The sequence below is a fragment of the Phalangium opilio genome, unplaced genomic scaffold, assembly GCF_054372755.1.
Source record: "Phalangium opilio isolate 3A_F unplaced genomic scaffold, DU_Popi_V2 ptg000017l_1, whole genome shotgun sequence".
Taxonomy (NCBI): Eukaryota; Metazoa; Arthropoda; class Arachnida; order Opiliones; family Phalangiidae; genus Phalangium; species Phalangium opilio.
The window spans coordinates 7,498,502-7,522,689 of record NW_028324151.1 but is presented as its reverse complement, the minus strand read 5'-3'; the positions used below and the strand labels follow the sequence as shown (position 1 = coordinate 7,522,689).

At 38.6% G+C, this 24,188-nt stretch overlaps 2 protein-coding genes and 1 long non-coding RNA gene across 6 annotated transcripts in view; 2 read left to right on the top strand and 1 right to left on the bottom strand.

The window, feature by feature from the left end:
- The window catches only part of LOC149702861 (putative cationic amino acid transporter), a 138,677-nt gene that overhangs the window by 9,462 nt on the left and 105,027 nt on the right, over positions 1-24,188 (bottom strand). For 3 of the 4 annotated variants that reach the window (XM_089866776.1, XM_089866777.1, XM_089866778.1), the window contains exons 5-11: positions 16,972-17,183; positions 16,671-16,829; positions 15,645-15,841; positions 15,194-15,574; positions 14,998-15,093; positions 3,728-4,150; positions 2,494-2,621 (exon numbers count right to left, since the gene is read on the bottom strand). In XM_089866776.1, the coding sequence (XP_089722902.1) occupies positions 2,494-2,621; positions 3,728-4,150; positions 14,998-15,093; positions 15,194-15,574; positions 15,645-15,841; positions 16,671-16,829; positions 16,972-17,183 (1,596 nt within the window). The remainder of the gene's footprint in view (positions 1-2,493; positions 2,622-3,727; positions 4,151-14,997; positions 15,094-15,193; positions 15,575-15,644; positions 15,842-16,670; positions 16,830-16,971; positions 17,184-24,188) is intronic. The other variant, XM_089866779.1, reaches the window with a different exon arrangement.
- LOC149702863 (uncharacterized) overlaps positions 1-24,188 on the top strand; it is a 95,511-nt gene that overhangs the window by 41,199 nt on the left and 30,124 nt on the right. The gene's annotated exons all lie outside the window — the stretch shown is intronic.
- On the top strand, positions 8,188-14,698 carry LOC149702865 (solute carrier family 35 member G1-like). Its single transcript, XM_089867055.1, has 3 exons — positions 8,188-8,425; positions 8,960-9,208; positions 14,117-14,698. Exons 1-3 carry the CDS (start codon positions 8,188-8,190, stop codon positions 14,689-14,691), a joined length of 1,062 nt encoding a protein of 353 aa, XP_089723181.1. The 3' UTR covers positions 14,692-14,698.

Genomic DNA, 24,188 nt, shown 5'->3' with positions numbered 1-24,188 from the left:
CTCTGTACCCACACCTACGGAACGGCATCGAAGTCCTCGCAGCATCCTCAGCGTTTAGGTAGGGTCGTACAGTACGACGAGATAGATTATTCGCGAGGTAAAATTCGTCATACATTATGATTAGTCTATAGCTCTTCCCACAAAATGAAAAATCCGCTTAGATAAGTTGAGAAAAATGGCTGTACCAGGGATTGATTTAATTTTAGAAGTAGGAATGGGGAACGGTTAGTATTTGCGCCAGTCCAACTCATAGCCCAGTATAGAGCTCCAACACGTAACGAAAAGTTTCAATTATCTTATTGGCTCACTTAAACTACGTTTTGATGACGTTGCTGACGGGGACGGCGAAAAATACGTAATTCCTTTTTACCTCTGTCGCTATGACCCGCCTCTTCTTTCATACCCCTCCGTCCCGTGGAAGGGGGTCCGGGACTTTGACGCGCGCCCAGATTACTCTGTTCTCCATTCCTACTTCTAAAATTAAACCTATCCCTGGCTGTACACAATGATTCTTATAAGCTGTATTCTTAGTGTTCCTGGAATGATTATATAATTACATATGGATTTTGGACTTTGGGTGGCGATAAATCTACATAGACAAAATTGGCGATTATATATTCAGTTCTGAAATGGTACGAGTTTCACTAACCGTAATTATTATTAATTGATAATGGCACGCATGGAATAAATTCGTGTAATTTATTATTCGCTCACAATAGTAATATTTTAATTAAACAACTGTGATGATGGTTTGTAAGTCGAGCTTTTTCATCAACTTTTATTGTGTAATCAATCAAATGTCCTTCCATTTTAATATTAACTTGATATCCACCCCATAATAGCAATAGTTTATCACGCCAAAGTAATCATTTCCATTTCTCCGAATTGTTAATGATATCAGAAGGGGATAATAGAAGAAGGATGACACTCTGTATCCTCTTAATACTTTAGTTATGTAACATGATTCTTGCCAGGTTCACCCTTTTTGTTTGCTCTCCTGCTCATCAAACTTCAGATGGGTATCGCACCGTGCTAGGGTGAATTCTATAACTGTTTGGTACTAAATCCTCAGCAATCAACCAGGCACAAACCTTGATTGTCTTGACGTGGGACAAAAACGCACAAGCACATGCGCCTTGGCAAATAGTTAAGCGCTAATATAGTAATGATGAGGGATCTATTTATCGCGAATATGATTCGGTTTAGCAACCTTGTGCACTCCAAATGTAAAATGATGTTGGGAAGAATCATGCTACAATAACCCCGTTTTGTGGTTGATACACTTCTCTCGAAGAGAAGTATTATATACTTCTGATGATATTTTGTTTCTACCGTCTGTGTTGATGAAAAAATTACATCTAGGCCTTTTTCCCCGAATATCTTTCAATGTCAGAGCATTAATTTAAGCATCACGCTTCAAGACCAAATATTCAAATATTCACTGGTGACGAGAGACTTAATTGGGATAAGCCGTTTATAAAGCCATTACCATTTAATTGTTTTGCCTTTGTATCTTGTCAGCGTTACAATAAGCGTGGAAAAGATTTGGATCAATAATATCGCTTTATTTAAACGAGATAGATTAGGATTCTACCCTCGTCTTTATTTCTAAATTAACTTTTTATCCTTAAAGGGATACTCTTTTTTAATTCTAAAGTGCGTATTAAATAACGAATAATTCAAATTGGAAGCACAAAGAACCCATATAAGGACTAAAGGTCCGTTTTCAATCAACTTTTCCTAAGCTTTTGGCTGTGGCTTTTTATTTTCGAAATTTTGACGCGCTTTCGAAATTGACTAAAGATGGCGTAACTCAATTGCTTTTACTTTGAGTGGCAAAAGCTCAAAATAAAAAATAAAAATTAGAAGCAAATATAAACCTCATTTAGGTATCTACTTCTCAAAGATTTAAAGCCTGTAAAGTCGAAAAGCTGAATTTGAAGCTGGTTTTAGAACATTTTTTTTTTTCGCTTTGGATTATGGCTGCTTTTTTTGACGCAAAAGCTTAAATTTTGGTCAAAAAAACATTTTTTGAAAACGCGCCTTAAGAATTAGGCTTTTGTTTTTCCCCCCACTAAAGAGAACTTTCATTTGAGCGAATAGTACGTCACAAACCGAGTCCTAAGTATTACTTCAGTTCTGACGGTCATACTTTCAGCTTTGTCCTCATGCGTTCATTCAACCCAACGGTATGACGATGTAAATTATGTTGCGAATATTATATAGTACTAATTTTAACCCGAACATTTGAAGAGGGCCAATTTTTACGAGGAACGCGAGCATCGTGAAAAAGTGGGACTCCACAAACCCCACGTCATCTATTCTTAGCGATGTATAGTTAGTCTTTGTTTTGTTCCCAGGGTACCAATCAACTTAAGTATCACTACCTATATTCCAGTCCACATCAGGGGGGATTTTTTTAAATGTTTCAAAAGTACTTTATCTTTTCATGAATACGAAATGAAGATTAGAAAAAAATTTTAAGCGACTTACCGAAAGTCATCCAAATGCAAAATCTAACTAAAGTTAGATAGGAGAGCCTTAGAATGAGATATATGTTGACGAGCACTGCGATGGCTGGAACCAGCGGCACGTAGGGTGCCTTGAATTTTAAATCGCACCTTTTTTAAAAAGATAAAACAGAGTGAATGAAGAATTAATGCCCACAATTTAATGATAGGGAATATATTAAAATGAAGTTATGAATGCTTAGAGTAAAACCAAGAAGTGATATCTAGTTTATTACGGAGAAGGTATAAATTCGCCACCTTTCCAGCTATATATCAAGTCCAAACGTAGGTCCGGAGTTAATCCCCGCCTCTGAATTGCAACCAGCATCTCATTGGTTCTTGAAAACTCACGTCAGCGCGACGCGAATGACGAAAATTACTTATTTTCCGACTGAGGAGAGGCGAAGTAGGCCGGCCTCCTTTTACGTCCCCCCTTGTATTTTGAAAGGGGGACTGGGACTATGACGCGCGAATACTTCGGCATCTTATACCTTCTCCCTAATAAATTAGATATCACTTCTTGGTAAAACTATAGAGAAAAATTATATATTATTTGATTAAACACTACACTGAAGTTAAAGCTGAGAGAGAGAGAGGGGGGGAGGAGTTTAAAGGGTCTGTAAAGCAAACAGCGGCGGGGTGGGTAAAAGTAATTTAACATACGTCATACACACGTCACGTGACTGAGTAAAGGTGTGGCTCAAAAAGCATAGTTCGTTTTATTTAGAAAACTACCACTTAGGGGAATTGGCGATACATTCTCGCAAAAAAAGGACTAGGTGTCCACTTCCACTTCATGCGGAGTCTTTGCATGTTGGCTTCACATGGTGCCTGTGACGTACTTCAAATAATCTTTAATCACGCACCGATGTCTTTGAAGTAGTTGTAGGTAAGGTTGTAAACCATGAATAATATCACCTGTCCCCCCCCCAAATTAAACTTAAAATGCCCCCGATAAGATTTATAAAATTGTCTAAAACTGAAATGTTGAATATCTGTTACTTCAGCCAATACGTATTTCAAATATTTTTTAACCATCCGCCTATGCCACATTACAGTCCCTTTAAGGAAGGGTTTCTCGTTGACCTTTTGACCTTAAATTTGAAAGCTAGGAAAACTTGCCATGGTTGATCAATATGAGCAATTATTCGATTCAGACACAATTTAAAATGAAACGTCGCGTGCTAATGGAGTGTATAAAATAGTTATATTCTTACCTATTTTGCGGTTGTCTGGCTATCAAAACGACAACGGTTAAGATACCGGCCAGGCAGGAGAATAGAAGAAGCAACGGAAACCAGCTTCCGTTGGCAAGGGCGGTCGATCCTATGACGGCCACCAAGTCGAAGGTTATTATTAAAAAGTAGAGGAAGCCCACGAGTTTGATGACGTAACGTCCAGTTTCTTCCGTGGCGGAACCGGGCCGACGGTGCCAGAAGAAGAGACCCGGGCATCGGTAGGAAAGCACTTTTAGGTGACTTCTAATCTGTAACCGCAATTCGGACCATATTCCCGCGAGACCCCCGAGACCTCGGCCCACGAAACCACTGGGAACCCCTCCACTTCCGCCTCCCAGGATCCCATCCGGGCTGGCTGTGGCTTCGTCGATGATCAAGGATTTTCCGTCGTAGTTGGAAGACCTGTTGAATAGAAGCGAGAGTTTGAGCCTTGAAATTATATATAAATTATGTACTTGTTGTTTTTAAACCAACCAACAGGTTTTACTTATTAAAGGACAAATCTCGTGAAAATACAAGGCTTAATTTTGTTTACTACGAATTTTTGATGCAGGTCTCCTGTTTTTTCATAGGACTTGTCGTTTAATGTCACCGTGTTTATGTTCTGTACCACCAGGTTTATGTTATTGTAATCCTCCACATAGCCTAGAGTTGCCTCTACATTCGCCTATTCATTTTAGTTGTCTAACAAGAAACATTACTCTTTCTAGACTTATAAATCTCCAACTAAACCATATAAATTAATATACAAAAACTGTGTATTACATTTTGTAATGGAAGATCTTAATGTTGAGGAAATGTTTATTGAAAATCAACTCAAAATTGTTACTACTGTACGAAATAGTTGGCGAAACTTCAGCGGTATTTTGTTGGGTATTGTTTCGGGGATATTCTTAGCAATTGGTGCGTCATCCATGAAGTTCTTAGACCGCAAAATCTATCCCGGTAAGCCTGCAATAGCTGGATCTGTAAAAGGGGAATGACTTTGGGAGATAGAGTACTCTCGACGTCACAATTTGTCTAGTCTCATGGCGTGACACTCGGTGCCGGAAGTGAATGTCACGTCGTTGGCAGTAGTGAACAAGATTCAAAGGGATATACTTTCTTTTATTGATCCAACTATCAGCATAATACATGCTTGTTCTTGCATCCTTTACACAAGGCCCTAGCTTGCTAGTGATATTCCTTTCGTGGACAAACGTGCATGACGCCTAGGTTTTACTAGACTAATCACTCTATAAGTAAAATGCCACAGATACTTGTGTAGGGACGTTTGTTGTGATCTCAAACTCAAAGAGTTAGTTACGACTGCATTTGAGATTTGAAACCCCGGAGGGGCTGGTTTAAAATTTGGTCTCTCAAAGTCTCCTCTTTATACGTGCTTATTTATGGGTCTCTCAAATTATGCAATGAGATCGTTTAAGGAGGATACACATTTCTACTTCTCCAATTGTTACAGGTGAAATTGCTTTGGTCGGCTTCGTGTTTCGCTTTATATTCATCCTGCCTGTCATAATTTATAATAGCTCCTTCTTGTACCAATGGAATGACACAAGAAACTTGTTTTTATATTGTTTCGTTATGGTTTCTTATAACGTCTGCGCTATTGAAGCGATTCAGCGCTTAACTTTGGAAGAAAGTGCCACGATTTTGGGATGCGCACCTATTGTTGTCAACATTCTCGCCCGGATTACGATGAAAGGTTTTTAATTGCAGTTTAAGTAAGCGTAACGAAAGGAGAATTCATTTTGTATTCAATCTCTTCCGTAGACTATTTATAAATTCATCTGCTATGTACCGATAGTTTGAATACAAAACGATATTCCCTTTCTGTATGCTTAAAGCTATGAAATCAATCAATTCAACCCTTCTAAATTGAGGAACCAGTCACTTAGCGTAATCGGTGTACACGGTTGTACCTTTGACAGTGCTAAAATGATTTCGCGTAATCCGTAATCTGTGTACAGCAGCTCTTCGAGTGGTTAGGCCCTCGCCCTGAATATTGAACCATTTGTTGACTTCGTCTGTCTTTACTCCCGACGTTTGAAAATGATTTATTATGAAATACATACACGTCATAGCCCTCAGATCATTCTCCCGATTTTGACGCGAGTTCTTTCTTTTATAAAACTGAAAAGTTTCAACAGTTGAATTAATTGGTGGAAGCGTAAGTTCATAAGGTACGTTCCATAAGTGTGTCACTAGTTATTGAGAGCTTGTCATGAAGTGACGTAGCTGAAACGTCATAGATTCTCGGGGAGACGCTGTCAATGGTTTAGTACAGACTAAATATGAAGATGGTCTGCAAAACCTAGTGTAGTCGATTCTCTCTTGTCGTTCTCGAACTATAGCTCGAGCTGTAAGTCCCTAGCATTACGAAGCATCATACTTATGGAACATATAAACTTATGGATGGTGGAAATAATTTCAGTTGAAACGACTTTAAAATTTATTTATTGTGATGCAGAAAAATTCAGTTTCACTTTGGTGGCGGCTTTGATCCTGTCTACTAGTGGCGTCATTCTGGTGACCAAGTTGCCACAAGTCTACTCGATTAAGAAGCTCGATTTATTAAATAATTTGATTGGAATTCTTTGCGGATGCCTTTCCATGTGCTTCATAAGCCTTGGCATCATTATTCAAACCTCCATATTAAGACATTACCGAGTGGAAGTTCTCATCTGTTACTATAGCATTTTTGGATGCGTCTTGGGAGCTGGTTTGACCACCTTAGTTTCGGGTTTCGCTTTCTTGAGCGTGATGACTGTGAGTGAAAGCTGGTTGAACCTGTCTGTTGCGGCTTCTTGGGCTGTAAGCTTATATTTCTCTATTTGGAGTGGCAGAGCCGATCGACCAGGAATTGGGGCCACTTCTCGTACGGTTATCAGCGTTCTCTTATCGGCCCTCGCCCAATTTTCAATTTTTGGACAGTCTTTAGAGGTGATGAGTGTTGTTGGATCAATTTTGGTTCTCTTGTCAGGGGTGTTGCTTACTTATGGGAAATATTTAAGTACTTTGCCGGAAGGGTCTTCAACTCGTAAAAGACTTCGACTTTTGGTCATTTAATAAATGTTTTGGTTTATTTTCTTGCAAGAACAATTAAAAGTGAGTACGTCTGACCACGAAAATCCTAATAAATTCAAGTTGCTACTATAAGAAAGACCATTGATTTTTCTGTGTCTAAACTAGTAACACTCTGATCAACAACGTTTTGCTTGGTAAACATGATATAACTTATTTAATAAGAGCAATTTTTAATGGTATTGGCGTTCAAACCGAGAACCTGCAGCCGCGCTCACCCAATGCACCAGCGGATCAGTTACCAGCTACAGTTTAAATATTATGTCCATTCTACCTAACGCTTAAAATCTCTTATGATTGAGCAGCTTGTAGTGAAAATTTAAGCACGAATAATTAAGAATATTGTGCGAATTAGACTGCTGGACAATGTACGTTATAATATTCGCGTAAAAACATAAATCTGTCACATAACTTGCAAGCGTTACTATTATTGTTTGTAAGAACAGTAAAGAGATTTACGAATGCACGTAACTTTAATATACGGTTTAAATTAACTTTTCAACCAATTTACATCTTACTCTCCACGATTATTTTCTCGCACAAATGAGACTGTTAGAGCTAGGATACAAGTATACTATTGAGCCTATAGATACATTAAAGCATTATGACATTAATGGGAGAGCATACTTCGGATACGAAGTACATAATACTTCTCTTGGAGAGAAAAGTGTACCACAAAGCGTGGTGTAATTGTAACACATGATTCTTCCCAACATCCCTTAACATTTATTATAGCAAGGTTACTAAACCGAATAACATACGCCATGTAAATAGTCCCTCATCGTTACTCTATCAGCGCTTAACTATTTGCTAAGGCGCATGCGCTTGTGCGTTTCTGTCCCACGTTAAGACAATCAAGGTTAATGGGTTGATTGCTGAGGATTTAGTTTCAAACAGTTACACAATTCACCCTAGCACGGTGTGATGGTTACCGATCTGAGGTTTGATGAGCATGCAGGAGAGCAAAGAAAAAGGGCCGGATAGGGAAGAATCGATCATGTTACACAACTGATGTTTTAAGAGGATACAGAGTGTCATCCTTCTTCTATTATCCCCTTCTGTTCGTATTCGTCGTTGTAGTTGTCATAAAAATAATATAAAAATAATATAAAATCGTATGTATTGTCTTAAACAGTGCATATTCTTCGTTGTAGGCATAGCTGTCATAAAAAGTAATATAAAAAGTAATATAGATATTTTATGTAGTAATGTCGTTTAGATTTAGATAGTTTCGTACTAGTGACTCGAGTGTAATCGTGTACTGTACCTGTAGAAACCAGATGTTGATAGAACATTCACTCGATATTCGATAGTAGGTACACGGCGTCCATAGACGCCTATTTTTGAATATCACAGTCATGGCATTGGCAAATCATAGCGAGCAATCTGTTATATTTCTACCGAAATCTCCAGAAAAAGTTAAAATTTCCGTGATATCTCGGACATCCAGTAGCGTTAACGTTGCCAAAACTGATTCCATAACAAAATTTACTTCATTTAAAAATCGTTTCGGGGGTATCGCCCTGAGCGCTCTTTCGGGATTAATGGACGTGATTTCCTCCGTTATTATAAAACGACTAAATAACATTCATCCAGGTTAGTTTTCTGGTTTCGTTTATTATGTTTTGTCACTTTTATCGGTGGTTAAACGAAACGTTTAAGTAACATAACATTATGCCTTAAAAGAACTACCTATTTTAAACATAAAAGGAAAAATATTAAAACCAAAATAAATGATCTGCTATTACAAAATAATTAGCATTTAATTAGTCTTAAAACAATCAAGGACTTCTGGGCCATCCGCCATTGGTTTAGTACCGTCTGCTAAACCGAACCTCTCTTACCCTTACCTCTATCAGCCTGTGAGAATTCAACCAATCCCGTAGGGGTGAGAGGTTCGGTTTAGCAGACGACTTTAAACCAATGGCGGATGGCGCAGTAGTCCTTGATTAATTTTTAGACTAATTAAATGCTAATTATTTTGTAATGAGAGCTCATTTAGTTCTTCTTTTAATATTTAATTCCTTTTATATTTAGAAAAAGGCCGTTCTTTTAAGGTATAATGTTATGTTACTTGAACGTTTCCTTTTAAGAACGTCAAGTTAGGATATTTTCCATTGAATACTATAGGTCATTTTGCCACGACAAATTGTCTGTTTCAAGCTCTGTTCCTTTTGCCATTCATAATTTTCCGCAAGATCCCTTTTAAAACGCAAGTCCCTAGTCATTGGATATACATATTCATTTTCTCCATTTGTGGCGGAGCTACGGTTCATCTTCGATTTGAAACGTATCAGCAACTTCCTCCAGCTGATGCCATCATCATCGTTTACAGTACACCCGTTTTTGTGGCAGTGGCAGCCAGGATTTTTCTTAAAGGTTATACAATATAACAAAAAATTCAGTTTCAGTGAAAAAAAGCGACCAAATGCTTCTAAAGTTTATACAGGGTGTTTCTGAAAGGACTGTAAGAAATTATGGGGCTTGTTCTTTGGGCGATTTCGAGACGAAAATGTTCTGACATTTTGCCCTAAGGGACACTGTTTTCAAGTTGCGATTCGAGTGTTTTAGGGATGACCGCTTAAAATGAATTTTCATTGTCTTTTAGTTGGTCACACATGTGAAGTAATTAGCTTTTCTTTAGCAGCGTACACATTTCGACTCATTTAATAGTACAATTGTGCTAGATAAAGGTACAATAATGTTTTTGAAGGGTATTGAAGGGTGACGTGTCTTACTCCACATCTGTATCTGTTTCTTCGTTTGAGGGGTCAAAAGTTTGGGTGCCCATATCTCCGTAACTAATAGACAATTTCGATGTAGCTAAGATGGAAGACACGGGGATGGGGGGTAAAACTTTGCCTTCCATCTTGCTTTTTGGCGCCTGGTGCTGTAGTCTTTTTGTATCATGAGAGTGCGCAGAGAATGCAATGTGTCAACCCTCTTGTACCTTGTATGTCCCAATACTGAGGGTTACCTATCCCCTTTGTTACATCGAAAAGGTATATTATTTTAGACCCCACGTTGTTCGACACTTTATACTCAATTTGGGCCAAAGAACACAGACCCTTTAATTTATGGCAGACTTATCAAAAACACACTGTGTATTATCATGGTTTTCAAATTCATTTGGTCTCATTTTGAAAGCAGGGTTATTTGCAGTAAGACATTTCTTTACCACCTTCTATTTTTGAACAGAACCATGTTCCTCTGTCTTGGTCATATCTTTGCTCTTAGCCATGGTTGGTTTAATACTGGTGGTCAAAACGTCGTCCTCTCAGTCCGTCGACTTGTCTGGCACTGACCCAGTATTGGGAGTATGTTGCGGAGTGGCGTCAGTTTTGACTGCTGTTCCAATAGCCATCTTTAAGGCGGGAAAACTGAAACCCTACAGGGATAGCCTCCTTCTTTTCTTCGGTTCTTCAGTGTCCTTTATAGTTCTTGCAAGCATTACGGGTTTTTCTGGATGGTTCGTACTACCGGATCCTTCGAGGTACCAACAATGGAGTATGATGGCCGTGGATGTGATGTCTTTGTTATCCAAATGGTTCTACTTGGAATCGTTCAATTATGAAACGGCTGGTGTGGTGAATTTAGTACGGTCTATAAGTTGTATTTTATCATCCTTTCTGATGCAGTTATTGTTTTTCGGAGATGCACCGAACAGTTACGTCATTTCCGGCGCGGTTTTGGTCCTAATTAGTGGGTTTCTTATTAGCTTTAAGAAGCCGATTGACAATTGGACCACGAATGTCGTGACAAATATTCGAACGCGTTTCTTAATCTCGGTTTAAATTAAATATGGTTTTATTTGGGTGAAGTTTATTGTAACATTGATTTAATGTCAAGCTCATTAGACCCAGGCCTATTAGAACATGACTACTCCTAAGTGAGCGAGAGAAAATACCCCCAACGCTATTGATTTAACTAGTAATATATACAGCTAATTGGAACCATGTCTATGCGAATTTTGTGGGAATATCCAGACTAATCATAATATATGACGCATTTTATCTCGCTACTACTAATAAGCGATATCTAGTTTACTAGGGAGAAGGTATAAGATGCCTAAGTATTCGCGCGCCATAGTCGCAGTCCCCCTTTCAAAATACCAGGGGGGAAGTAAAAGGAGACAGGGCTATTTCGCCTCTCCTCAGTCTGAAAGCACGTAATTTTCGTCATTCGCGTCACGCTGACGTGAGTTTTCAAGAACCAATGAGATGCTGGTTGTAGTTTAGAGGCGGGGATTAACTCCGGACCTACGTTTGGACTGGAGATAAAGCTAGAAATGTGGCGATTTTATACCTTCTCCCTAATAAACTAGATATCGCTTCTTGCTACTACCAAACCATTGAAATCACAGTTAAAAAGAGGTCAGAATTAAGAGGCGTGACGGATAGTTCTCAAGCCCGGCCCACAAAATCCACATAGAAATTAACATGGGAGATACGGTAGCTGTATTTATTGCCGAATATGCAATTTAAATAAATACACGTTTGCATATCCATATGGAGCATTTGTTAATCGAACTTTTCAATCAACAGAAAGGTTCAATACGAAGTGAACCTTGTGGTGTATGTATTTGATATTAAAACAAAGATGGTTATGTGTGGAATGGAAATTATGCTATTGGAAATTCTTATTATGGAAAGGCGTGGTAAACAAACAGACACTAACAGTAAAATTTCAACAACACGATAAGCCTAATGTTTTTATAATTATTAATTTCTTCAATCTCTCATAATGTTCAACGTTCTACGAAATGACGCGTTTGAAACCTGTGTGTTGAATACAGCTGAGGGAAAGTATTGGAAGCGCCTGCAGGGTTTAGACTTGAATTATACGGAGACGAAAATGTAGTTGTAAAATGTTTAAACAAGCGAAAGCTGTACCGGTTCCGCAAACGCGCGTTGGTGTTGGGTCTAAAATGACGGCGAACCTGGAAAGCGAAGCTTTTGAATTGAAACCCCTAGATGAAACGCCCGATACTACTGTTATAATTACAAAACCACATTATTGTCTAGTTTATCGGGGTTTGTTTATGAGTGGTACGGCCGGTTTCTTCAAGTCAAGCTCTAATGTTATTTCCAAGAAAGTAGACTTGGTTTCAAGTAGGTTTTTCTCTCTAGTAGAATATAGAGGGTGTTTTTGCCATAAATTATGTTCAGGGCCGGATTAAGCAATTTTGCATCCGGGGGCGGAAATAATGTGCGCCCCCGTAAAGGCAAGCGCACACCTATCGTCATCGGACGGACCGCACGTATCGCACGCATCGGATTTTATTATTATTACCATTGTTTCAAATGAGAACGCGCTCATCTGTCCGCATCGTACGTATCGGATGTCGGCAATGCCGACGAGGATTCCCGATAGGGGCATACAATCCGTATGGTCCGTACGGAGCTAAAACAAAAATTGCTTAACGAATGCTCAGATTATGTGTTGATGAAACATAAAATGGCGCTCTTTTAAGATTAGGAAACTTTTCTAGGTTTACCACATTATTCCAAGTTGAAAGGTGTTTCCGGTTAGTAATTTAATCCGGGAAAATCAGAAAAAATGCGTATTTTGCTAGAAAAAAAAACACGCACAACTATAGCCACTATGTTAAGCCTAGTTTGAAATTTCGCGCATTTTGAAAATTCCCGAGTATTCCGCCGCGCATGCTCAATTGCTCATACGCGCGTTCGGAAATCCGAATGCTCCGAATTTAGTGTGCGCAGTTGAAGAAAATTATCCGATGCGTACGATCCGTGCGGTCCGTCCGATGACGTTAGGTGTGCGCTAGCCTTAAGTCGGAAAAATAGAAACAGCAAATGTTGTTAAGGGGGAATAGTTTAACTCAATGCGCCCCCAACAAGCCTTGCACCCGGGGACCAGTGCCCCCTCGCCCCCCCTTTAATCCGGCCCTGATTATGGGTAATTTTAAGTCGACCCCTTAAATTTAATTAAGAAACTGAAAGACAATGTTTGCTAATTTAATTAAGGGATCATCCCTAAAACGCTCAAATCTTAATTCGAAAACAGTGGCCCGACGGAAAAATGTCATAGAACATTTTCGACTCAAAATTGATCTCCCAAAGAACATCTCCCTTAATTTATGGCAGAGTTATCAGTCAACACCAGCAAAGCATGAGTTGGGAAAATTCTAACGTTTAAAAAAAACGAATTTTGGTGCTATGATCTTGACAATTTTCAGGTCAGATCGTGGGTTTCAGTAATTTCACCATAGCACTATTCCTTCTTCCGTTTATCATTCGATCACTGAAAATATTTTTTCTCGATGCCAAATCAAATTTAATATTATTGGCTCACGGTTGCGCTTGCGCATTCAGTGGTTTGTCCAGTAATGAATCAGTGCAGAGGTTGCCAATTTCCGACTTTACGGTCATTTCTTTCTGTATTCCAGTGATGATTGCAATTTTAGCGCGTTGTATTATCAAAGGTATTGTAAACATTTAGAGCTGAGAAGGTCTCTTTCACTTTGCCGAAATCTTGTTCATGGTTTCCACATGAAGTCCGAAGACGTTAATCCCACAAATATGAGCATATCATGCACGTAAAAGCTAAATCAATGGGACAATAGATTTTGGTATGAATTTATTCACTAACATGTCTAGCAATACCCTTCAGTCCACTCTCCAAAAAGCGATAGGATAACCAGTAAGAAGCAAACCCTGGTAATTGGGCGTGTCTTTCGATTGACTGTAGCAGATGGCATAGCCCACTCGAATATTGCGCTCTTTTTCACGATTTGCTCGTGCTATAGGGAGTTTTCTGTTAGGGAGGAGCTAAGATTCGTGAGATAATTTTCATGGCCATACTAGTAGCTTAAATGCAAAAGGAAAGCTGATACCCACCAATATGGCTGCCAGAACTTTGGTAAGACTTAGCAGGGTGTGACGTACGACTCAGCCAACTGAAAACTCTCTATATGTAGGCCGAGCAGCTTGCGTCCGTGAGCGTGGTATTCGAGTTGGTTATGCTGCCACTAATACCACTAATAAGCCAGGAAAGAGGCGACTTATTGTAAGCCTTTTTGTTATTCATGTTAGTACACAAATTCATGGCATTGGTGTTTCGCAAAATGAGTGCTCAGCTAACTTGACAAAATACCCTTTTCAAAAGTCGTGGTTGGTGTTTGACCACCTTGTTGTATCTGACCTTTAATGGCGACGGTTACTCGCAATAGTTGTTAAACCCTTGAGTTTAATCTCGGCAAGTGAATGAAGTGATGCATGTATGGACCCATTGAATGTTGAAGGTAGTTATCATAATTTCTTTCAGAACCATGTAGTTTATCGCTTGTCTTGTCGTTGCTATTTACAATTGCTGGTTTATTATTGGTGGTTAAACTACCATCTTTGCACTTGGGCGATTGGTCTCGTGTCATCGGCGTACTGTGCGGTCTGGTCCAAGTTTTACTCACTACTGCCACTGAGATTCTAAAGGCCACGAAACTACGAGCTTTCCACGAAACCGTTACCGTCTTCCACTCGGCCTCCATTTCGGCCATAATTAATTTAGGCATCGCGTATAGTACGGGATATTTGAAAATCCCTACTTTAGGGGAATCGTGGTTGTTGTTACTTCGTTGCGTCATGTCCTTGATTTTGAGATTGTTGTGCATAATGTCCTTGCGTTACGAAACAGCGGGACTCGTTAATATATCACAAACTATTACCAGTATTTTATCGGCCTTCATTTTCCAAGCTGGTTTATTTCATGACGCACTCGACGTGTACAGTTTTTGCGGCGCTGCTCTAGTTTTTGTCGGAGGTTTCATGATTAGTTTTAAAAAGTACTTGTTGGCTTTACCGGAAGCTCATCGCGTTCGAAGAACGATGCGATGTTTTTTGTGATAAACATCCGTGTATAAGTACAAACAAATACAAACTTGAATATTTCTCGTTACAATCTGTGTTTAGTGTTTTTACTTGTCATACGTAACAAAAATTATTACTTCAAAAATAAATTTATCTATACTCAACATGAAAGCATTTGCAGCAATTCTTAGTGATACTAGAGTTCTAAAAACGCAAATGGTATACTGTTTCCGTTAAACCATTTCCCATTTATTTAACATTACGTAACAGTTTACTTCCCGAAGGTGTATGCATTTTTGGGGTTTAAAAATGATTCAAAAATGGACTATTTTACGTACGAACCCTCCTTTGGTTCCCGCGTCGTTTGTGGGTACCCAGGGTGGTTGCGTATCCACAGGCGATGTGGGAGAACCTTCGCTCTCGGACGAATCCATCCTTCTCGAAAACGCAAGGAAGAAAGAAAAGAAAAAAGAAACATTGTTAGTCCAACTGAAGTGAACGACATTTCCCTGTTAAAATCTCATTTGAAAATACATACCTGGTCTTGGCACGTATGGTGATCCTGTTCATGGTATTAGTCGCCAAGGGATTTGTGGCGGACGTCGAACCCAGGACGCCGAGACCCGGGACCGACGATGGTAGATTCGGTAAAGGGGGAGCCGTTTCCCTCGAAGGGGTTGGGCAAGCGGACCGTATGGATTCCGGAAGTAAATCTACGAGCGTCGTTTGTTGGAGCGGCTGATAACGTAGCAGGAGAACACACGTGGAGACGAGGGTGTAAGCCATTAAGGTTCCGATGGACATCATTTCTACCAAGACGTCGAGGCCAATCAGGAGAGAGACCATGGCTGTTAGGAGACCTAAAAGACCCGTGGCTAAAGCTGGGGTACCAACGAAAGTCCATATACTGGATAACGTTCTGAAATACGCAACCAGAATAGTTTTGACTGCATGCCAAGACGCTCCATTCGAGATGAGGTGAGACTAACCTAAATATTAAGCCGTCTTTGGCCATTGCGTAAACTATTCTGGGCATGGGAAACATGGAACCGAACATTGAAACTGTCAAGCCGGCTAAAGCTCCTACAGCCACTATGACTTGGGATTTGTGAGCGCCTCGTTGGCCGAACATTTCGACCAAAGCCGATTCGGCATGTAGATCTTCCCAAGGAAGGACTAACGTCATCTGTAACAGAAGTTTATATTGGTCAACATTGAGCTAAATTATATTCCTTTTTTGAAGGAGTTGGGCGCAAAATTCACTGACAATATTCCCTATACACCAATTATGGATTACGCACAATCATTTTAGAAAAGTCAAGTGCAAAGATTTTAAAAATTTCGCTTAATCCATTATCATTCGCTAAGTTACTGATCCCTCGAAAGTCTTTTGACTTTTATTGCAAATAAATTAGCTTATCGATTTCCAAAAATAACAAAAACTGTTTTTTGAGTGCCCTTCCACGAGTTTCTGATCTCCAGGTGCAATAACCATGACCTTGAAATTAAAAATACGATTGGATGTGTAGTTTTGGTTTTGGGTTAATGTGAAAGATGGTTCAAAGTTTGCTTCAGCTATGCAAGTGACCAAGTTGTGTAGCGTCGTCGGTCAGTTTGCCTTTCCTTGGTTAAGTTGGTTTAGTGAAACACCCAAATTCCCTTTAGTTGAGTCTTAAAGGACATGCATTTGCAAATGGGTCCAAATTAAAACCCATATAAGACCCGAGCTTTTAAAGATAGCGTTTTAATGATAGAATTTGGCCGTAGGTTTTCTCTCCCATGCACTATTCTCGGTTCACTCATGCGTCTTAACCAAATTTAACCAGCTTATTATGACGACGCAATGCTCATGCAAACCTAAGATCAGCTTTCGGTTCCAATAAAATGTTGGCAACATAATAAACTTCGATTTAGATTGTTTAACTAAACCCAAAAGAACTCCAAATAAACAAAGTTTAGAAGACAAAAGGGATCTCTAAGATAATAAAACATTTATAGAAAACAAGCATTCTTACCATGACACTAGAAGAGATGTAGGCGGTCAAGATAATGACCAAACTGAGTATGATAGCTAAGGGAATTGACCATCTCGGATCGCGAGCTTCTTCGCCCGTTGTTGCTATGATATCGAACCCTATGAAGGCGTAGAAGCAAGTGGCGGCTCCCGACAAGACCTGTAAAATATTCAATTATGGATTGTACATTAAGTGGATTAGATCTAATCCCACTCCTTTTGAATCTTGTCGTTGAAACCCCGGCCCTTTTACTATCTTTCCTCCAATCGATAAACGATAGAGATGAGCACTCTTTACTTACCCCTGACCACCCCATGGGTAAAAAGCCGCCGTGGTCAGCTGACCAGTTTGACGTGTCGGCGTAGAAACATCCGGCTGTCATAATAAAGACCCAAACGGCCAAATTGACCGCGTTCAGAACATTGTTGAACATGAGCGACTTCTTGACCCCGGCTATTAGTACCACGGTCATTAAGAGGGTGATGAAAGCACCCAAAACATCTGGCGTGTGACCTATGGAATAGATTTTAATAAACCTGATTAACAGATACGTGTTTCGAATACGTTAATTTTAATTTAATAAGTTCATAACGTTAATCAAACTTAACCTACAAGCTAATAACAATTAACTGAAGGAAACCAATTGATTTTTTTAAACGTAAAACGATGCAGATATAGTACACAGGGTGTTTCTGATAAGTCTGCCATAAATTAAGGCAAGTAAGGAGTATTATACGAATGATCCCTTAAATTTAATAAAAAAACTGAACGACAATGGTTTCTAATTTAATTAAGGGGTTATCCCTAAAACACTTAAATCATAACTTGAAAACAGTGGCCCGGACGACAAAATGTCATAGAACCTTTTTGACTCAAAATCACCCAATGAACTTCCCCTTAATTAATGACAATCTTATTAGAAACACCCTGTATAATATACTCCATGTACCAAGTAAAAAGTTACCCCCAAATTGTTCTTAATGTTATGGTATCGAATATTGTCAATAAAATACAGCTAAACTAGTGCTCAACCACTCTTGACAACAACTAATGTCCGTTTTAATTGGGCTTCTCCAACTACTTCGTGAGCACTCGAAAATGCATTGCGTGAATGGTCTCTTTGAGCAATGGGAGGAGATTCAGTCTAAGGTGGTTTAACATCGCTCGAACTCTCCCAATTTTGTCAAGTGCACTTGAACAATACATTACAAAAAATCAGTTAAAATATGCTTTTTCCTTTTTATGGTTAAATAAATTCTAGTCTGTGGGTTCCACCAGCACTCCTTAAGATTAAGATACAAAACCCAACGAGGTATAAAATTAATACAAGAGTTCTCCCTTAAGATCCATTCCGTCCGTCCTAAAGAGGATGAAGTTCCCATGGTTACAGCTGCTTTTGGCAGCTCGATTTTATTTCAATTTATTTTCTCAATTCTCCTTCCACTTTCAGCGTCTTTTCTCCCGTTTTAATCTTCCTTCGATATTGTATTTATCAAAGACGCTACAGCTCTTGTCTCTAAGCATTAATTTTCCGAAACCATTTCGTTCGTTTTTTCCCCCGCTCTTTTGTCTCTGCCACGAAGGAAAGTTTTTCCTGTAAATTTTTAAAGTGTTTTACGCACTATGCGTTTGTTCAAGTCTTTCATGAATATTGAAGTAATTGTAGACCTGTTCTTATTTATAAGAACGTTTTATGACGTACTGGTTACCAATAGCCTGGTTTGTTGGTTATAGATATAAACCAACAAACCAGGCTATTGGTAACCAGTACGTCATAAAACGTTCTTATAAATAAGAATAGTTCTACAATTACTTCAGGCAGGCAAAAAAAGAGGTAGCCCTCGACAAAGGTCCCTTTTAAAAATTAGCTATAGGCCAGTTTAAATTCTTGGGAGTCTTCTTGACCTGTGCCCACTTAATTAGTTAAAAACGTTCCAATGTTACGCACTTAGTGGCCATTGTCCAGTTTTTTGAAATTAAAATGCTTGGGCTCTACTGGCCACATGTTCAGTTTAAAAACAAATCCTTATTTCTCAGCCTACTGAAGAAATATTACGTATTGTCAAGGAGAATATAAAGAGGGGAGTGGAAAGTGAGACTAAACCTGTTGCCCTTTTTACCGTGCATCTTCAATACGCATTACAGAGGAGTTTCCGTTTGTGACGTCAAACACGTTGATAGTGCAGCGTAGAAGGTGTGACGGTAGGCCAATTAAAATCTAGCAAACTGGAAACTCTCTCGTACTTCTAGTTATTAAATTTAGTAGCAGCCTAATCATTTACGCTTGTTGATCCTGGGAGATTCTACTCCTCCCTTTTATTCTCTTTGGTGCTGTAAACCATGGATACCCGAGTGTTTCGCTTTCCTCTCACATTAAAAATGGTTCCATTTTTTTTTTCATGGGTGTATTGAATAAATTCTTTGAAATACTTCAAAGGGGATAAGCGAGAAAGGGTGCTCTATATAAAATCAATAGTTTGAAAGAAGAATGGGAATTTCTGACGCTCCGAAGGCTGAAGGCGTTCAGGCGAAATAAATCCTATGGGAGAAAAAGCGAGAAGGATATCTCGGAGCCGTCCAATATAGGTCAGTCGCATGCAGCAGCCAATGACACGAGACCTTGTACGTCTATACTAGCACTTTATTTCATATATTTCTTTATATTAAAGTTTGGAGATTATTTTGAAAGTTTGAAGTGGTCCGGTGTTTGGGAAAGGAGTTGAGATAATTTTAAAAAGTTAGGTAATGTGGGTGTTTTCTTAAAGGGATACTTCGGGTCTGATATTTTCTTTTGTAATTGAAAGAGCGTATAAAATAATGAATATATCAGTTGGAATACCGTTTCTATTTACAATATTAAAGGAGATATGAGCAATTAAGTTTTCGCAATGGCGCCTACACGTTAGGCTTTTAGGGAAGTACCACTGTTGGACGCCTAGTACCACCTGACGGTTTCCTACACGTTAAAATTACAGGAGAGTGTAATGAGCTTGAAAAACAGGTTGAATTTCATCTTTATGGAAAAAAATAGGATGCGGTGCGATTAATTTTCAAATTCGATTAAATTTGATAATTAATGATTCTGTAGTTTGATAATCTTGCCGGAAGTTGTTTCTTGTAGCTATAGTGTGCAGACAAGTGTTGCCTTTCATTTGTTAGTGCAATTAAACCGCTAAGTACGAAAGATTGAAAACTTTGCAGTTCTGTTCGATTCAGTTACAAACCAATCAGAGATGCTCTCACAAATTACTGGCCACCCTGTTAAGTTTAATTAAGAAACTGAAAAGAAATACTAATTTAATTAAGGGGTCATCCCTAAAACACTCAAATCATAACTCGAAAGCAGTGGTCCTGTCACATAGCACATTTGTCCTTATTCATGTTGTAATTCAATATATGCCATTTATAACATAACATATGCGACATCCATGTAATTTTAATAATTATATTCAGATTAATAATAATGATGTAAGCTTCTAATTTACAGAGTAATACGTCATAATTATCGTTTTTTACTTCTTCCTTAAATCTTAATTAGTTTTATCGATTTTTAGTTTCGGTTTTCAATAGATGAACTATAAACTTATAGATTTAATCTTGAAAGGAAATATATATTTCAAGCGTATCACGGTTTGAAACGTCATCTTTCCAAGATTACAACGATCTATACAAACTTCATTAACGAAAATTTAAAAAATTAAAAAAATGGAAACTAAAAACGATTACTCATTACCGTAACTAAAATAATTATAAACCACGAAAATGCCAAAACTCCTCTTTCAAAATCAATCATATTTATTCCTTTAAAAACAGTATTTAAACCTCATTAATTACGATTAGTTTCGTATAAAACCAAAAACTGGCTTTTAAAACATCACCTTTGAACTTTATAAAGCCGAAAGAGTTTTCTTTTAAAAGTATGAAAGGAAGAAGTGAAATTAAATTCGATAATCTTGATATCATCTCGGCTAAATTCGATTTTCTCTCGCTTATGTATATTTTTCAGTGAAATTTCTTTTTATTTAACCGGAGTAGAGGCACTCCATCAAAGTCTGCCGTATTTCCCGTCTTTATAAACTACTCTTTTTCTTCTTTCGGCCTCCGATCCTGGAGGGACTTCTCCATTTACAAGCAAAGTGGGGTGAAATAAAATTAATAGTTTAGTTTATGTAATAATGTGGGAAGCTCATCGCTTGAAGTGAAATTGATACTTGAATGTTGCTTGTATGAAGGTTTGTTGTATGACGAATATTCGTCGGTTTCGTGAGCTTTTTTTACTAATAAGTATATATGCATTGTGTTACACGTGTTTTTCTTTAAACGTTAAGGTGCTTTGGTTATTTATATGGCCTCCATTTATAAAGATGGCCGCGAATTCAAAGCAAAGCTTTTATCTATATATATCTGTGTAGGTCAAAGTCCTCAATGTCTTACTGGCTGATTATCAACGCCCAGCCCAAACTGCTTTATCTAGAAGGCTAAACCTTTGCAGGAACGTTACTATTAAGTAGTAGGCACGCTAAAATAGAAAAAAAAATTCATATCCGCCGCCATCTTGGAAAATGGCGGCCAGAAATGTAAAAAACTTCTTTATGGATTAACTTAAGCGCGTTTCAACCGATTTAAATAATATTTAGTACACTGGTTCCCTATATTCCATAGATGTCTTTATGTCTTTTGGGTTTCGGCTCGCCATTATCTCCCAAAATGGCGCCCCGAAAAGTAAAAACCTGTTTTATGGAATAATGTCCATGCATTGTCAACAAAAAAGTAATCAAATCATCCTAAGGGTATAACATTGACCGATTGATTTTAGATTGACGTAGACTGATATTAGTAAAGTGGTTAACTTTCGAAGCAATGAATGTATAGTGTTTGATTTGAAGCCACGACCATGTTACAAAATGGCGGCTATATAACTTCTGCACATTTTAACTGTGGAAGAATCTTGGAGAAAAACGGTGAGATGGAGTAAAAATCTCCACAGCTCTTTACCCCCATCTACGGAATCGAAGTTCTCCAAGCCCAGCATCGTCGACCTTTTGATAGGGTACTTAAACGTCGACGATGCCCCCTGTGTCTTAAAAATAGAAGCTAACTCATGAGATTTATATTCTATTTTTAAAGGTAGGGGCGTGCGCAAGGTACTCTGGGAGACTTCCATTGCCGCATATGGCCCACGATATTTTCTAGTTAATCTCACGGTTCTCACCTAAGTGTAGGTATGGATAGACATTTAGGGGCTATGCTGAACTCCATGTGAGTTAAACAAAACCAACTATGAAACCTTATCTCTATGCGCATGACATGAAATCAGCTATCACTTCTAGTCATAGCCTTTAGTAGTAAATACCTTCTAGGTAGACCGGATGATAACAGTCATCATTAGTAGCCTATCGCTTAACTGGACTGAGATCGTTTATCATTTCACGGAGCGTGTTGCGTGCAATTCTGTCATTCGCTCCAAGGGAGGCAATTGCTTTTCAAATTAGACGAAAAACTTACATCGACCATTAGAGAAATTTAGCGGCGGCTCTGACCTTCCCCAGCCTCTCTCTACCACCAACCTTTTTTTCGTAAATATTTTAAACGTTGGCCGTGTTCTCGCGTGTCACATGTAGTCTACACCTAAATTAGCTTTCTGATGAAGGAATTTGTTAGAGAATGTTCTAGAGGAGAGAAATGTTCGTATAACATGCAAACACGTGCCTTTTATGTACAGGTTGAGGTTCCATTAATTGAGTATGTAGCAAAACCTCCTTAAACAAGATTGTTAATTTTGGTAGAATTTTACCAAATCATTAACGTGTAATTTGAGGGCTTAACCTTGATTCGGCCCATTTTGTTGTATATACAACATCATCTACTGTTAATTTATCATGACTTTCATTGGTCTCTTGTTGCTAAAGAGCATGCTTGCGCGGGTGCTTGTATTTGTGATTGCACGGGTGCTTGTATTTGTGCTTGCACGGGTGCTTGTATTTGTGCTTGCACGGGTGCTTGTATTTGTGCTTGCACGGGTGCTTGTATTTGTGCTTGCACGGGTGCTTGTATTTGTGCTTGCACGGGTGCTTGTATTTGTGCTTGCACGGGTGCTTGTATTTGTGCTTGCACGGGTGCTTGTATTTGTGCTTGCACGGGTGCTTGTATTTGTGCTTGCACGGGTGCTTGTATTTGTGCTTGCACGGGTGCTTGTATTTGTGCTTGCACGGGTGCTTGTATTTGTGCTTGCACGGGTGCTTGTATTTGTGCTTGCACGGGTGCTTGTATTTGTGCTTGCACGGGTGCTTGTATTTGTGCTTGCACGGGTGCTTGTATTTGTGCTTGCACGGGTGCTTGTATTTGTGCTTGCACGGGTGCTTGTATTTGTGCTTGCACGGGTGCTTGTATTTGTGCTTGCAATTTCAAGGCTATATTACAATGAGACTGTCCCGTTTTGAGTTAATTACGGTTATTGCAACTAATCAAATTCAAATTTAAAAAAAAAAGATAAAAAAATAAGAAGAAAAATTATTTCACTCTCCCTTTGAACTGTGATATGTAATGGAAACATTTTTGATAGAAAATCAGTTTTTCCCAGAGTCGGAAAAAGCAAAAAGGTAATTTCCTCTTCCCCAAACTTCAAACATTCCGTGACTTTATTTGTAAATTGAGGATTTTAAGAAATAAGCTAGAACCGTAGTTTCATTCCGTACAAAATAACCCTTTTTGTAACACCTCGATACACTTTTCTTTCTTTCATCTCAAATAATATAACGGGTGTAATTTAAACTCAGGAATGTTTCCGAATTGTTTCCGAATCCCTGAGAAAAATTCTTCCTTTTCCTTAATACCTGGCCATTTATCATTATAATCGGTAATTTTGAAAGTTCTGCGTTTCACTTCCGGGAAATGAGACTTAAAGGGTTTATGACATTGGAGGAAATTAATTGGAAGGTTTTGTTTACACTAAAATTATAAAAACAAGTACACTGTTTTTGCCAAATCTTAAACGGTATACAGAGGCCCACTTCTTTGGCAATGTTCGTAATTTTTACTAGGCGGTATAATTGCAGGAAACTGCCTTCATTTGCCTAATAACCATGTCAATTGTGATTTGAAATAAAAAATGGAGAAATTGAATTTAAGACATTGTCCGAAAAAATGTGTCAAAAAACGTCTAGCTAGGACCAGACGACGTCTAGGATCTGGCAGGCTCTTGTTTTATTATTATTTTTGGTCTTTGCTCAAAAGAGCGTATGAAATAACGAATATTTCAAAATGGAAACATGTATCCATCCGACCCAAGCATGGTCTTCTGGCTTTGAGCTTGTTTCTTGAAACCCTAAGACTAATTATAATTTAAGCCTAATCCAATTTACCCTACCTAACCAAACCTAAATTTACCTTACCTTACCCTCAACTTCACACCACAAACACAACGGAATTCAACTTGCCTTCTTATTCGTTAGCTAAATACAATCGTGAGCTTTGGTAAGGTATTTTGAGAGTTCTATGTTAAGCCTTTCGTTTATTTTT